Here is a 16897-nt window from a genome sequence, read left to right as displayed (position 1 = left end):
TAGGAATTGGAGGTTTTGGTTGAAGTTGAGGTTTGATATATAGATTCTGGTATTTGTCCAAGGGTGAAAAAAATTTTTTCTGGCTGATGTGAAGAATTGTTTTATCTGTGAAACTATCTGATGCTAGAAATAGTCTGTGACAATCTTCCGGGAAGTGTTTTGAGAGATTCTCTGAGTGACAAATCTGTAGTGCTGATTTTTGGAGAAGATTTTATGAGAGGTCCTGTGTGAGATTCCTGTGTAATGTTGTGAGAGAAATATTGGTGAAGCAAGGTTGTGAACTGCTTTTGAAACCTGATTTCTGGAGAAGTTAATGAATTGTCCTATGACAGATTTCTGTGGAATGTTGAGAGAATACTGGTGAAGCAAGGTTGTGAACTGCTTTTGAAACCTGATTTCTGGATAAATTTTCAGTCTCTGTGTAATAAGTTTATGGTGCTGATTTCTGGAGAAGTTAATGAGAAGTTCCTGTGACAGATTTCTTTGGAATGTTGTGAGAGACTATTAGTGAAGCAAAGCTGTGAAACTGCCTTGGAAATCTTTTTCTGGGAATAATTTCTGTAAAGATTTTTGGGATTTTGGGAAAAGATTTATATGCACACTAAGATCAACCGACCAAAAACTTCTTTTCATCCCCTCCTTAAGAGATTTCTACTATACACGGAAAGTGAACTTCGCCGTAACTGCACCTACTCTTTGGAACTCCCTACCACAGCATCTCCGTGATGAACTTCGACTTGATAAATTCAAGACTGGTCTTAAAACTCTCCTATTCGGTGATGCATTTAATAATCATTAGAACTATTATTCTTTTTCTTCCTTTTCACAACAATCTCCTTGACAAAGCAACCCCTCCCTTATGTACTACCCAACCCCCACTATCTCCCTTCTTCTTCTTTAATATGTAACTTTTCCCATCCCATTATTTTACCCTCACATTCTAGTACGTCTGGTAATTGTTTGTTCGTTTGTTTGTTTATTTTATTATATGTTCACACATTTTTTTTTTTTTAATTTTTCTCAGTTTTCCCTATCTTTTTAATTCGATTGTAAACCAGCTAGATATTAATTTGATGGTTGGTATATCAAAATCAATAAAACTTGAAACTTGAAATGTTTAGAGGAAGGATGAGTTTTGTGATTATATATAGGAAATTTTGAGAAGGGAATAGTATAGGGAACATCAATTATCTGATTTTTTTTCCTAGCTTAGAAAGTATTTTAGGCAACTGTGGGGTTATTAAATTTAGGATAGGGTTTTTCTTATTGATTTGGTTTTAGTTAGAGTAGTAGGTTGGTTTCAGGAAGAGTCTGCTAGCAGAAGAGAGTTTGCTAGCAACAGCGCGCAACATGGTACCCCTACACAGAAAGGATAGAAAGCCTCAAATACCCAAATCTAGGGAAAAAGAAGACCTGTACAGAGGGGAAGTAGAATTTCATTGTCTAGGTTTGATATACAGCATTTGTTTATTACATTTTATTTCTGTTTTAAATTTTGAATCCTTAGGGCTCCTTTTACAAAGCTGTGCCAGGGCTTTAATGCGTGGAATAGCACGCACTAAATTGCCGCACGCACTAGCCACTACCGCCTCCTTTTGAGCAGGCGGTAGCTTTCCGGCTAGTGTGCACAATAGCGCGTGTTAATCCGGTGTGTGCGATAAAACCGCTAGCGCAGCTTTGTAAAAGGACCCCTTAGTGCTTCTTTATATCTATTTTGTTTATGGTTTAATTAACATTTTTTATTTCCAGGTTACATTACATTTTACTATTACATTCATTATTATTTTTTTATGTTATTCACTCCTTCTCCTGGGAGAAGGTATCAATTTAACCCTCGGTGTTCACGACTACAAAACAAATCTTAATCCAAGAGGGACATTTTTTACCTCAGTCTGATAAGGAGGGGGGTTACATTTTAGTCAAAAATGGCCATATAGACATCAAGGTAGATCAAAGGTATAGCCTAATGAGTAGGGGTGTGGGCTGAGAATCAGTCAACCTAGGTTCAAATCTCAGTTCAGTTATTTGTGTTTTGTTTTAATTATTAAATTGTGAGCCCTCCAAGGACAGAAAAACACCTGCTGTGCCTGGTTTCTTATACATTCCGGTACAGTAGGCATTCTTCTTTCTATGAGAGGCTCACACATTAATTATAAAAAAAAGGAAAAAAAGAATCACAGAGCACTGAAGTGAGATTTGAAGCTGGGTTCATTGGCTCTCAGTGCACTGGTCTAACCATTAGACTACTATTTAGGTTTGTATGGAAACTTATTAAGAATATCCAGAGTTCCTGAAGCTGTCATACAGCCTGTGGTATGCCTTGCCAATTTCATATTCAAGGGAGGGAGGGAGGGGGACAGCAACCACGTAGGGATTAAGGAGGTCACTTGCCTTAAACCCCCAGTGAGCAGCTGCTTAATCAGGGCACCTTTCTGTTATTGGATGTGCCAAGTAGCAGATATAAATAACAATGTTCATCTTTTTAGATATAGACATCCCTTCACCTTCCAAGATCGAAGCTGGACATCCCTATTTTGGCACCTTTTTGTTCCTGTACAAAACATTCCCAGACCATGCCCCTTTTCCATATGGACATACCACACTTTTAGATATCCATATCCTGGCTTTATAAAATTTATATTTAGAAGTCCATGCAATATGGACATCTAAATGCCAATATTCAGATGTCCTAAACAGCTTCTAAAACATACATCAATATGTACCAGCTACATTTAAATAATGTGCTGTGTAGTTAATATATGGTAGCAAATTCTGCTCTGTCTTAACTGCAGAAGTGCTAGGAATGCCCACAAAAGTTATCATAGAAGTTGGAGGCTTGCCATGGGTTCATTTTTGATGTTAACATGCATTAATTTTAAAACTTTATTGTAAATAGGTCTTCTACGAAAACAGAAGTGACCTTCTCTTTTGAATTATAAAATGGAACTCTTAACCATTATAGCTTTTTAGATATCCTATAGCTTTAGAAAATAAAAGTAGAGAGCAGTGCATTAGTAGTTACTTACTCAATAGTATTTTTGTCAGCTTTCCTTGTAATATTAATTCCATAGAAGTGCTGCATGGCAGCTATAGCTGATTGCATGGTTTCTGCAGAACGCAAAACCGACATTCTAGGGTCAGCTGGTGGAAGGTAGCCATACTTTTGTAGCCAGACCTGTAATGACAATTATGGTTCTTATTAATTAGAATTTACCACAGCTTAAAATGTTAGATAATAATGTTAGGGGTCATTTTACAAAGTATTATCTACAGATAAAGCTTCTTTAACATGTAGAAAACAGAAGTTCTGAAATTGTGCATAAGTGCACACAAGTATACACACTATCAAGAGCATTCTTACATTTCAGAAGTCAACTTAAAAACTTATCTTTTTCAAAATTTATAATTAACTAGCTCTTCCTGATTCATCTGTTTGTTCTTTACTTACACTTTTGTGAACCGCATTGAAGTCTATGGTTATGTGGTATAGAAGCCCAATTTTGTGTTATGTTATGTTATTCTCAGGGTTATAGCTTGGAAGGAGCTGGGCAGAGTTCCGATATATGTGTGTAATCTATAAAGGGCATGGCTGAAGTGCATGCACATATTTATATGCTCTTTGTCCATGCTGCCTTGATATTTACATGAAAAACAAGAAGACTTGATTATTGCAACACATTGTATCATGGTATAACCCAGAAAGAAATAAGAAGACTAGAAATTATACAAAATACAGCAATAAAAATTATTACTAATTCAAAAAAATATGATCATGTCACACCTCTTCTACAAAAAGCACACTGGTTACCAATCTCGCGTAGAATAATTTATAAAATCGCACTGATAACCCCCTTACTCTTCCATTCTATATATAACCTCATGTAAACCTTTTCCTTTTTCTTCTTATATTTTAAGTTCTTGTAAACCGTGCCGAGCTCCACTTCCGTGGAGATGATGCGGTATATAAACTTAAGGTTTAGTTTAGTTTAGAACAGCATCTGCTGACTATCCCTTCTTTAAAAGTAATAGGTACTAGGAGATCTACTATTTTTTCAGTTATAGCACCCCAGCTCTGGAACAACTTACCAATTTACTTACATAACGAATCCTCACTTGAAAAATTCAAAAGCTCTTTAAAATGTTTCTTGTATAAGGACGCATTTGAGACATAGATAGTCCTTAATTAGTCCTTAAGTATAGGTCGCAATCTTCTTCACCTTCTCCTCTAGGCTTAGCCATGCTTTCATAATTATTCTTTGTTACCCTCCAGATGTTTTTTTCCCTAAATGTTTCTTTATTTTCTTTAAAGTTTGTAGTTCATCCCCCTCTCCTTTTGTATCAGAAATTATTTGTACGTATATACTGTATGTTTATTTGCATAAAATTGTTTTATTATTTGTTTCCTATTTTTAAATTGTCATACGCATTGAAGTACTTGACATTGCATGTGCAACAAATTTTTAATAAACTTGAAACTTGAAGACCCAATGTTCCACAGAAGGAGAAATCCAAAAGAAAACACACTGTGGAAAAGCACAATGTTCTTGACTTTCCTTTATTTCTTAAAGATATCTTTAGACAATGGTAAAATTAGACCACATCAGACATGTAAAAAAAGAAAACTACCACGTGGAGGAAAAGGTGAAAATAAAAACAGTAAAATACAGAAGAGGGTGTTATTTTATTTGTATGTATAAAGCATGCCTGTAAGTGGTAGCTGCTTGTTGTGAAAATAGTGTCATGCTAGGGAAAAATTTGAAAATGTCCGGTTTGTGCGAAAATATGATAGTGAAACCCCTATATATGCTGGGTATAAAGGAACCGTGATGTGATGAAGTAATGAGAAATGGGATAATTTTGGTACTGTGATAAACCAGTGAGGACGTGCTTACATGAAGGGGAAGGTATATGCTATAAAGGGGAACCTTGTGCTATAAGGGGAAAAACCTTAACAACAAACCAATCAAAGCAGGTAGTTGGGAAAATGGCAATCATGAAGAGACCTTAAAATAAGGAAGAGTATGCAAAACAAAATTACCCAAATGAAACTATTATTAAGACATGATGAAACCGCAGTAGAGTTCCTCTAGGTAAGGCCTAATCAACAACGCAGTTTGTGTACCTCTAAAAGATACCAAATGTACATTTGCATGAACTTGGGTTTTTGATGTGTATATAAACTAAACTAAACCTTAGGTTTGTATACCGCGCCATCTCCACAAGCATAGAGCTCGGCACGGTTTACAGGGTTAGGTTGAAAAGGAGCTACAATGAAGGGTTATAGGAAAGGAGCTAGGAAGATAAAGAGGGACAGGGTACCAAAAAACAGGAGGTGTTAGATTTTTGAAAAGAGCCAAGTTTTCAGGTGTTTGCGGAAGGATTGGAGGGAGCTTGAAATCCAGGGATGTGAGGTTGTTCCAGAGTTCTGTGGTTCTAAAGGGGAGGGATGTTCCTAGTTTTCCTACGCGGGATATACCTTTTGCAGAGGGGAATGATAGTTTCAGTTTTGGGGAGGATCTAGTGGAATTAGGGTTAGAGGAGTTCCAGAAGAGTGGGATAACGGGAGGGAGGATGCCATGTAGGATCTTGAAAGCTAAACAGGCACATTTAAAGAGGACTCTGGAGTGAACTGGGAGCCAGTGAAGTTTGGACAGGAGTGGGGAGACGTGGTCTAACTTGCCTTTAGCAAAAATAAGCTTGGCCGCGGGGATCTGGATTAGCTGAAGTCTATCCCAGCTTTGAAAAATGGGAACTTCGGGATAGATATTCAAAGCAATTTAAAATGTCAGGAGAGCTCTTCGTCATTTACCCCACCCCTTCCCCTTTTTATGAAGTCATGTTAGCGTTTTCTCAATCGCTGGCCGTGGCAGTAAAAACTCTGACGCTCATAGAATTCCTATGAGTGGCGGAACTTTTACTGCAACAGCCATTGATAAAAAAAAAAAATGCTAATGTGGCTTCATAAAAAGGGGAGTTAATTTTTGTGGTCAGGGTTAAGTGGGGGATATTCAACAGCTAAATATTCTGGCTAACCAGCCATGCCCTAACCAATGAAGTTAGAGGCGGGTCAGAAGCAGAGTTTCAATGAAGCAGCAATTCAGCTGGTTAGTGGCAATATTCAGTCTACTAAGCAGCTAGGTAACTAAAAAAAGGCTGTCCTAACTTTATGCAGTGAGGTTAGTGGCTGTGGCGGTAACAGTGCTGATCCTCATATGAATTCTATATTACTATAAATGAAGTTCTGGATATAAATTTTCAATATACCTTTTTGGCCTCAGACCCACCACTCCACTGCTAAATAAAATCTTATAGTGGAAAGAATTACATGGCTCTTCATCATTGGCCCATCAAATATTTTTCTTACAACCTAATTTAAATTCATCTTATTTTATATATAAGTTAATACTTTTCCCAATAAATAATGCTTTATAGTTATTCTAAAACTTAGCGTAGTATGTGTGACCCGGGAGGGAATGACCCGACATGTTTCACATTGTGCTTAAAGAGTTGGATGACGACAGTGGCCGTTGGGGACCCTTGATAAAGCACAACAGTGCGAAACATGTCGGGTCATTCCCTCCCGGGTCACACATACTAAGCTAAGTTTTAGAATAACTATAAAGCATTATTTAAATTAGGTTGTAAGAAAAATATTTGGTGGGTCAATGATGAAAAGCCATGTAATTCTTCCTGCTATAAGATTTTAATTAGCGGTGGAGTGGTGGGTCTGAGGCCAAAAAGGTATATTGAAAATTTATATCCAGAACTTCATTTATAGCAGTGACAGTGGTTCTGGACTTACCCTAAGTTGGGCATCAATACTTTGGGGCATATGAATTCTATAAGCATTGGAGCTGTTACCACCTTGGTCATCGCTAAAAACCACGCTACGATTTTGTAAAAGGGGAGGCTAGATATGCCAATCTAGGTGCCTAACTATAAGTGTCTTTTATAGAATCGGGGTCTTTGTGTAGACATAATTTTGAAAATGAACAAGGGTGGTATGAAATAAAAATACCAGGGTTGGTTTGGTTAACTCCATAAATGAATTAAAAAAAAAAAAAACCCAAAACACCTCTTCCAATATCAACCTCAAAGTTGACAATTTTTGTACAAAAGGCAACCCCAAATAATGATGACCAAACACTTCTCCTATACTACTGTACTTTACATTTGTTCTTACCTTACAGCAATGCATCAAATATTTAGGGCTCCTTTTATCAAGCCGCACTAGCGGTTTAACGCGCGTAATACCATACGCTAAACCGCTAGCCGCTAATGCCTCCCTTGAGCAGGCAGTAGCTTTTAGGCCAAGCGTGGGGGTTAACGTGTGATGAAATGTCACGCTCTTTAACTCCGCTAGCGCGGCTTGATAAAAGGAGCCCTTAATCTTTCCATCTTCTCTAAAAGTTCTGTTTAGTTTAAGAGTCTAGTATAGAGCTTGAACACTTTTCAGGGGTAAGCAGCAACAAGAGAAACTGGAAAGACTAAAGAAGTTTGAGCTCTTCTGCTATGTATCTGCTAAAAACTATTTACTTGAATCCGTTGGATTTGTATTGCTTCTGAACTTTGCTTTAAGTAGTGTGACCTTCCTGTCTGCTTTTTTGTTGTTGCTTTATTTGAATCAGTCAAGTGAAATAACATTAGTGCTTTTGAGACACCTGATATGGGCAATTTTATTTTCTGCCAAAACATGGCGGAATCAAATCACTTTCTGCAGTATAAAATTTGCTATTACTATATATTGGAAGATTATAGATTTGTTGAGCCTACATTTGAACAGCTCCTTTGGACTTATCACCCCACTGAAAGACATATGCAATGCTGTACATTTAACAAACAATAGACAATACCTGCACAGTAGAGCTTACAATATAATTTGGACAGACAGGACATATAGGGTTGGGGAGTTTCTAGCAGGGAGAATGTTAGGAGGGACACAGGTATCTTACAGCGAGTAGAGTTAGAAGTTGAAAGCAGCCTTGAAAAAGTGGGCTTTTAGCTTGGATTTGAAAACTGCTAGAGACAGAGCTTGGCATATTGACTCAGGAGGTCTGTTCCAGGCTTATAGCACAGCAAGATAGAAGGGACAGAGTTTGGAGTTGCAGAGGAGAAGTAGGGTATGGATAAGAGGGACCTACCCCTAAAATAAACCATTTTTAAGCTTATCCTTAAGGATAGGTAGCTGCTTTTTGGAATTTGTCCATGTACTTGTGACCTGGCTTGGCCACTGTTTGAAGCAAGATACTGGACTAGATAGATCTTTAGTGCGGCAAAATATGGCAAATTTTATGTTCTAAGCCAGGGCGGAAACATGGGGCAGAGCACCCCCTCTTTTGACCAGAGCATCCCCTTCCTCCAGGCAGCGGGGCCACGACCATTGGCTCTGCCGGTTCTTTGCCCCCATAACTGGAAGTGGATGTCAGAGGGAATGGAGACAAAGGAAATAGTGGCTGTGTTCAGGCGGACCGCAGCCCTGCGACCACTACACACACCCAGGGTGGACTGCTCCCACTGCTCCACCCTAGGTATACTACTGGAAGAAGCTATCATACCCTCAACTCTCTGCACTCAGGGCAGACCACCCCCATCACTCCGCCATTGGTGTACTACTGGAAGAAGCTATAACAGTGTCCTGAATTGCATCCTTCTACTAACTTAATCATTTCTTTATTCAACACAAAATATTATTGGTTTAAATGTATGTTAAGGTGATGGATAAAACACAAAGATTTATATTACTTGAAAATATGTACAATTTTTCTCTTGTCTACATCAATATGTTTGGATTGAGTCCTTTACCACTACTACTACTGTTTATCATTAATAAACCATTGCTAGACATACTGTATGCTGTGTTGTACATAAACACGAGACAGTTCCTGCTTGACAGAGTTTACAATCTATGCAGGGCAAGATTAATGCATAGGCAAACTAGGCATGTGCCTAGGGCCCAAACGTTTAGGAGGGGCCCTCTCAATTTATGCTAAGGTCCTGGTAAGAAAGTTGCAAGCAGAAAGAATGGTTGGCTGGGGCGAGGCCAGAGCAGTGTGTACTCTTCCCATCCTCTGACATCATTCTCCAGGCAGCAGGGGACTCAGCAAGCAGCAGTTCTTCCCTGCTGTGCCAACCTTTGCAAGTTTTCCTCTGCAGCGAGGACCAAAGGGACCCCATTCTGAAACTTTTGAAATGCATATAGATTATGATAAGGGACCCAATGCGCTTGTTTGCCTAGGGTCTGCCAAATAATTAATCCAGCCCTGAACCTATGCAAGATAGAAAAACAGGAAGTTTCAGTTATTCTGGGAATGAATAAAACAACATGGGTTATTAAACAGGTAGACGCCATAACTTATAAGAATATAAGAATAGCCATACAGGGTCAAACACTCTAGCCCAATATCCTGTTGCTAATTCAGGTCACAAGTACCTGCAGAATCCTAAATAATAGGAGGATTTCATGCTACTGATCCTAGGGTAAGGAATGGCTTCCCCTGAGTCTGTCTCAATAGCTGATTATGGAATTTTCCTCCAGGAACTAGTCCAAACAAATGTTACGCCCAGATACGTTAACCACTGCAACCACATCCTTTGACAACAAGTTCCAGTGCTTAACTATTCATTAAGGGCTTCTTTTACTAAGCTGCGATAGCATTTTTAACGTGTGCAGAATTGCCGCATGCGCTAAACCCACACTACGTGGCTAGAACTAACGCCAGCTCTATGCTGGCGTTAGCGTCTAGCGTGCGTGGCAATTTAGTGCATGCTAAGCGCACTAAAACCGCTATCGCAGCTTAGTAAAAGGAGCCCAAAGAGTTCTTTCAGTAGCCTGGGGTACATACCATCCAGTCCAGATGACATAGAAACATGATGGCAGATAAAGGCCAAATTAGTTCTGAGCCTAATTTCCCTTCATCCTATGCCCTCTCATTCCAGAGCTTCCTTCCAAATGAAAGAGATTCGAGTCATGCACATTTACATCACTTAAATATTTAAACGTTTCTATCATATCTCGCCTTTCCCACCTTTCCTCCAAAGTATACAGATTGAGATCTTACGATGAAGACCACACACCATATTAGTAGCCTTCCTCTAGACCAGTGGTCTCAAACTCGCGGCCCGGGGGCCACATGCGGCCCGCCAGTTTCTATTTTGAGGCCCTCGGTATGTTTATCATAATCACAAAAGTAAAATAAAACAGTTTCTTGATCATATGTCTCTTTAGCTATAAATTACAATATTATTATTAAGACTTAGCTAAAAGGAAAGATTTATAAATTATAAGGAGTTTTACTTCATGCAAAATTGTCATTTCTTTAATAAGACATTAACTATTTTTTTCTGAGGCCCTCCAAGTACCTACAAATCCAAAATGTGGCCCGGCAAAGGGTTTGAGTTTGAGACCACTGCTCTAGACCAACTCCATCCTTTTTATATCTTTTTGAAGGTGCAGAATTGTACACAATATTCTAAATGAGGTCTCACCAAAGTCTTATACAGGGGCATCAATACCTCCTTTTTCCTAGTGTCCATACCTCTCCCTAAGCAACCTAGCATACTTCTAGCTTTCGCTGTCACCTTTTCAACCTGTTTGGCCACCTTAAGATCATCACATACAATCATACTCAAGTCCCGCTCTTCTGTCATGCACATACGTTCTTCACCCCCTAAACTGTACATTCCCTCGGGTTTTTGCAGCCCAAATGCATGACCTTGCATTTCTTACATTTTAGCTGCCAAATTTCAGACCATACTTCAAGCTTCGCCAGGTCTTTAATTTGTCAATTTGGTGTAGAACGTCTTCCAGATTCACCAAGATTTCATTCAGTTCTTCTGCATCATTACCATTGAGTAAAGAGTGAAGCACAAAATGTATTCAGTCTCTCCTTCTTGAGTGTCCCTTTTGCTTCTTGATGATTTAATGATACGACAGATTCCCTTACAGTCCTTCTGATTCCGATATAACTGAAAATGTTATTACTATGAGTTTTTACGTCTTTTGTTTTTTTTTTTTTTTTTTACAAGATTCTCTTCATATTCTCATTTTTCCTTCTTTGCATCAAACTTGCCAGTGCTTGCATTGTTTCTTATTTTCTTCATTTGGATCCTTCCCCCCATTTTTGGAAAGATGTTCTTTTAGTTCTAACAGCTTCTTTCACTTCACCTTTTAACCATGCTGGCTGAAGTTTGTTCTTCTTTCCACTTTTATTAACATGTGAAATCATTTCATCTTGACTTCCAGGATGATATTTTTAAATAATGTCCATGCCTGATTTAAGAACATAAGAACAAAAGAATAGCATTACTAGGTCAGACAAAAGGTCCATCAAACCCAGTAGGCCATTCTCACAGTAGACAATCCAGGTCATTAGTACCTGGCCAAAACCCAAAGAGTAGCAATATTCCATGCTACCAATACAGGGCAAGCAGTGGCTTCCCCCTTGTCTTTCTCAATAACAGACTATGGATTTTACATCCAGGAACTTGTCCAAACCTTTCTTAAAACCAGCTACACTATCCGCTCTTACCACATCTCTGGCCATGTGTTCCAAAGCTTAACTATTCTCTAAGTGAAAAAAAAAAAATTCCTCCAATTGGTTTTAAAAGTATTTTTGTGTAACTTCATCGAATGTCCCCCTAGTCTTTGTAATTTTTGATGGAGCTAAAAATCAATCCACTTCAACCCGTTCTACTCCACTCAGTATTTTGTAGACTTCAATCATATCTCCCCTCAGCCATCTCTTTTCCAAGCTAAAGAGCCCTAACCGTTTTAGTCTTTCCTCATATGAGAGAAGTTCCATCCTCTTTACCATCTTGGTTGCTCTTCTTTGAACCTTTTCTAGTGCCATTATATCTTTCTTGAGATAAGGAGACCAGAATTGAAAGCAATACTCCAAATGAGGTCGCACCATGGAGCGATACAGGGGCATTATGACATTCTTAATGACATTTTTAATAATTCCCAGCATCCTGTTTGCTTTTCTGGCCACCGCCACATATTGGGTGGAAGGTTTCATCATATTGTCTACCCAGATCCTTTTCTTGGGCATTAACCCCCAAGGTGGACCCTAGCATCTGGTAACTGTGATTCAGGTTATTCTTCCTAATGTGCATCACTTTGCATTTGTCCACATTAAGAGCTCCTTTTATCAAGCCGCACTAGCGGTTTAATGCACATAACACCGCACGTTAAACCGCTGGCCGCGCTAGACACTAACGCCTGCCTTGCCTTGAGCTAGCCGCTAACGCCTACCTTGAGTTTTTTGGCCAGCGCGGGGGTTAGCATGTGATTAAAAGTCATGCGCGCTGATCCCGCTAGCGCGGCTTGATAAAAGGAGCCCTAAATTTCATCTGCTACTTGGACGCCCAGTCTTCCAATTTCCTAAGGTCTGCCTGCAATTTTTCACAATCTGCATGCGTTTTAACAGCTTTGAACAGTTTAGTGTCATTTGCAAATTTAATCACCTCACTCTTCGTTCCAATTTCCAGATCATTTATAATAAGTTAAATAGCACTAGTCCCAGTACAGACCCCTGCGGCACTCCATTGTTTACTCTCCTCCATTGAGAAAAATGACCATTTAACCCTGCCCTCTATTTTAAAGTTCTAACTGATTCTTTTATCATCTTTTTAATCATTTTCTCATAGTTGCCCTTTTGAAAATTAACTCTACCATCCTACTTTTAACAGTTATAAGAAAATCTAATTGTTTTGCAATTATACTAGGTATTATTCAATACCTATATACGAAGGGGTGCTGACAAGTTCTCAGCCTAACCAAGAAGAGAATGACATATGGATATGGTTTAATCAATTAATGATCTGAAATAATGTCAAAACATAGAAATTTCATTTCTACAAATTGTCACTTAATGAAATAAGAAAACAATTTTCAGCTACAGTAGCAAAATAATGCTCAGAATTTAGGGAGTTAGTTGGTTAGGTTGAGAACTTTTCAGCCCGCCTCATATATAGATATGGATTCAAGAACTATTTTCAGTAAGAGAAGCATAATAATACAAGCTGAAACAGAAGTACAAAGTAAATTGAAACAGAAATTGAAAAGATAGATGTAAAAAGACGGTCAAAGATAGAAAGAGTGGAACAAACAAATCAATAATAACACTTCAAAATAACATTTCTTATCCAGGTTTTTGTACTAGAAAAGACATATGACTGAAGCTACTCAAAATTAAAACCTTAGAATACTAATCAGCAAAAAGCCATTCACCAAAGGTGAATTTTTCTTCACATCTTTTAACCCTATTAAAACAATATTTGTGTTTTCTCAGACATCTTCATAACAGATTTTGGGCCCCTTTTACAAAGCCGTGGTAGCGATTCCTGGCACGGCAAATGCAACAAAGCTCATTCAATATCTATGGGCTTTGTCACATTTGCCATGCCAGGAATCGCGACCACAGCTTTGTAAAAAGGGCCCTTTATGTTAAAAAGTTTTGTCTAACCCCTCCCAGCCTCAAAAAATACTAGTTTGGGTATGTCCGACAGGTCCTATTCTTGGTGTTTCACCTAGCAATTTCATAGAGTACAATTTGTGAGCATAAATTTTCTTGCCTATCAAAAATCATGGTAGCTGGGTCACATCACCCACCTCTGTTTTTGCTCATTCATATTGTATTCATATAAAATGTTAAAGATGTGTCCAGACAGATCCCAAAGTGTCCCAGCCTATATGACTTTGTCAAAGAATACAGCATTCATTTTTAAAGCAATTTGGCAGACTATACCAGCTAAACAAATCTCATATCACTCTTATTAACCACACGTGCATCTCCTTTTCATTCATATTTCATCTGCACCGCCTCTGTCACATTTAAGCCTATACTGCAGATATGCAATCAAATTCTAAATTCATGACAGTAGTCTTGCATGAAGAGACAAAGAGATCAAAACTAAGAAACTATAAGACATTTATTTTGAAAAATATGAAAACCAAAATGTGTGGGGAGGACTTTTTTTTTTTTTAATATGGAATTCCTATTTTATCCCTGTTTTATAATAGAGATATACTGTACAGTAGATGTTAGAAGTATACCCAATAACACATAAATTCTCATGCACAAATGTGCATCTGCTGTATGCATATATTTGCACATTTTTAAAAATACATATGTGCATCACATCTCTGTCCATGTTCCACTCAAAGTACAGTCCTGGGAATGTCTAAATGAAGCACACATAAAAGCACATGTGTATATATGACCACATAATTTTATAGAGCTTGTGAAAGAGCAGGACATGGTGATCAGAAAAGGATTTACACAAACATACGTATCACACTGTGTAGTGTTCAGAACAACAATAACAAAAAAAACCCCTCTTTATTAAACAGCAGGGAAGAGCCTGTTTCTTCACAAGCTTCCCTTAATGGTTTCTTTTCAAGTTTCCCACTACTTTCAGGTTATATTCTCAGAAGGGCTTGCCACGCCCCAAGCACAGTCTTTATCACAATTCCAAGAAACAGTTTTATGCAGCATTCAATCACAGCTCTGGTCAGGCATTAGAATAAAGGCCGAGTTTTCCACATAGGAGAATCTTACTTCCAGCAGATTCTAGCAGCAAAACAGGTCAGCTCTTCCATTCAGCTTCCCTAGCTCATATGTTCCCTCTGGGGTCTCCAAAAGTGATAAAGATAGTCTATGCATACAGTCCAGTTATCCTCAGCCAATCTGTGAGTAACTGTTTCACTTTGTACACTCTTTCTTTCTCAACTTAACTGGACTTAGCTTCCCCAGGGCTTCTGACGTCAGAGGAGGGGCGGGATCGCGGCGCAGGAAGCAGCGCCTAAGCAGCGCAGGGATCGCTGACGCTGACTTTGCGATCCTGCTGTGGGCTGCTTCACCGGTGGTGCAGGAAGGTCAGTGGGGCGAGCGGTCCTTCGGGGGTGGGGGGGACTGAATGGCAAGGCCGGGAGCACCCCCTTAGGGCTGGCACCCGGGGTGCACCGCCCCCACCGCCCCTCCCTTGGTACGCCACTGGCAGGTACGTTGGGTGCTAAACGCCAAAAACAAGACCCGCCGTCTCCAGTTAAGAGGGATGCGCCGCGGCCACGTGTAGACCCGGAACTAACGGTGTCGGATCAACTACAGCTTATCTCTAATATGTTATCGGAGAGTAAAGATGACATTAAGGATATTAAGCATGAGATACAATCACTTACCGAAAAAATGTCAGCCATGGACTCTAAGCTGGCGCTCTTGGAGCGCAAATGCCAGACTATAGACGATCTTGCCTCCAATCAATCCATGGACTGGAAGGCCCTGCATGCCCTGGAGGATCAGCTGAATGATCTTGGCAACCATAGCCGTCGGAATAATTTGCGTATCACTGGTCTACATGAAGGGATCGAAGGTTCTGCAGCCTGTGCATTTTTCGAGGAGTGGCTTCCCAAAGTGCTTTCATTAAAATTTGACCGGCCACTCGAGGTAGAGCGGGCCCACAGAGTGCCGACTAAATCACCGACCGGCTCCCAGCGGGCGTGACCTGTGCTGATGAAACTGCTGCGCTTCCAGCACGTGGCCCAGATTCTTAATAAAATGAGATCGCTACGGAAAATCGAATGGCAGGGGCAATCAATCTACATCTCGGCTGACTACACCAAAGCTACTGCTGAGAAGCGCCGCCAATTTTTGGCCCTGCGCCCCCGATTGCATGCACTTGAGGCACGTTTTGGCCTCCTTTCGCCGGCACGTTTCAAAATCACCTACAATAACCGCACTAAAACATATAATGATCCTACGGATGTGGATCGATTCCTAAAAGAGCAAGAGGACCTGCAGCGTATGGACACTTGATTGCTTGCATGACTCTATGACCGGGTTGTCTATTATGTTTGTGCAGTTTTGCTAGTTGCGCACAATAACTCAGCTCTTTTCAGAGCTAATAGTGGAGTAGTTTCTCACTATATTTCTGTTTTCTTCCAACATACTTGTTTTGGGGTCGGTGAGGGGGGGCTGGTCTTGAGCCTCCATGTTGTGGTGCCTCTTCCCCTCCACAGGCCTTTGGGGCGCCTTTTTGGCGGGATGGTTACAAGGCATATGTCTTGTGGGCGGGGGGGGGGGAGTTAGAGTGTCTGTAGGGAGGGTGGGGGGATGTCTGGCTGTGTGTGTGACTGGGGTTTATTCTTTTTTTTTTTTTTTTACAGATCTTGGCATCCATGGCTTATATGTGTGTTTTCAGAGTGATGCGATTCATAGTCTTGTGCTATACTGTCTCTCACTTTGTCTTTACCATCTGCTTAGCTCACTGATGGCTTTATGTAAAGTGTTATCTTTGAACATTAGAGGTTTAAACCACCCTATTAAAAGAAAGCGGACATTACTATATTGTAAACATCATTCAGCTCAGGTAGTCTTTCTGCAAGAAACCAAATTGAACTCAATTGAATCTGCTAAACTAAAGAGGGACTGGATCTCACATTGTTTTTTCTCTCCCGCAGTTTCCTCTAAGGGAGGAGTGGCCATCTTACTTTCAAAACACCTTAAATATACTATTTTACATTCTTCTCATGATTCTCAGGGGCGATGGGTGACAGTAACTCTGGATATTAACTCTCGCCGCTATACCTTTTTTACGATATATGGCCCAAATACTCCAAATACTGATTTTTTCAAAGCCCTAGCCAAAGAACTGGCCTCCACACCCACTGATTACTATATTATGGGGGGGGACTGGAATCTGGTCCTCGATGCAAACCTTGATCGCAGATCCCAATCATCGTAACGTGCTCCTCCCACGCTCCCAATACTACATCACATTTCCCAGTCATACGGTCTGGTTGATGCTTGGAGACTTTTTCACCCTAAGGACCTTGAATTTACTTTCTGGTCCGCGCCCCACGCATCAGCAATGAGATTGGACTACTTTCTATTGTCAC

The 16897-nt window shown here is 39.8% G+C and overlaps 1 protein-coding gene across 1 annotated transcript in view; it reads right to left on the bottom strand.

Moving 5' to 3' along the window:
• MMP16 (matrix metallopeptidase 16) overlaps nt 1–16897 on the bottom strand; it is a 734678-nt gene that overhangs the window by 451205 nt on the left and 266576 nt on the right. The window contains exon 2 of the mRNA XM_033933350.1: nt 3027–3175. Within this exon, the coding sequence (XP_033789241.1) occupies nt 3027–3175 (149 nt within the window). The remainder of the gene's footprint in view (nt 1–3026; nt 3176–16897) is intronic.

Source organism: Geotrypetes seraphini, chromosome 2 (genome assembly GCF_902459505.1).
Source record: "Geotrypetes seraphini chromosome 2, aGeoSer1.1, whole genome shotgun sequence".
Taxonomy (NCBI): Eukaryota; Metazoa; Chordata; class Amphibia; order Gymnophiona; family Dermophiidae; genus Geotrypetes; species Geotrypetes seraphini.
This window is presented reverse-complemented; position numbering and strand designations above follow the sequence as displayed.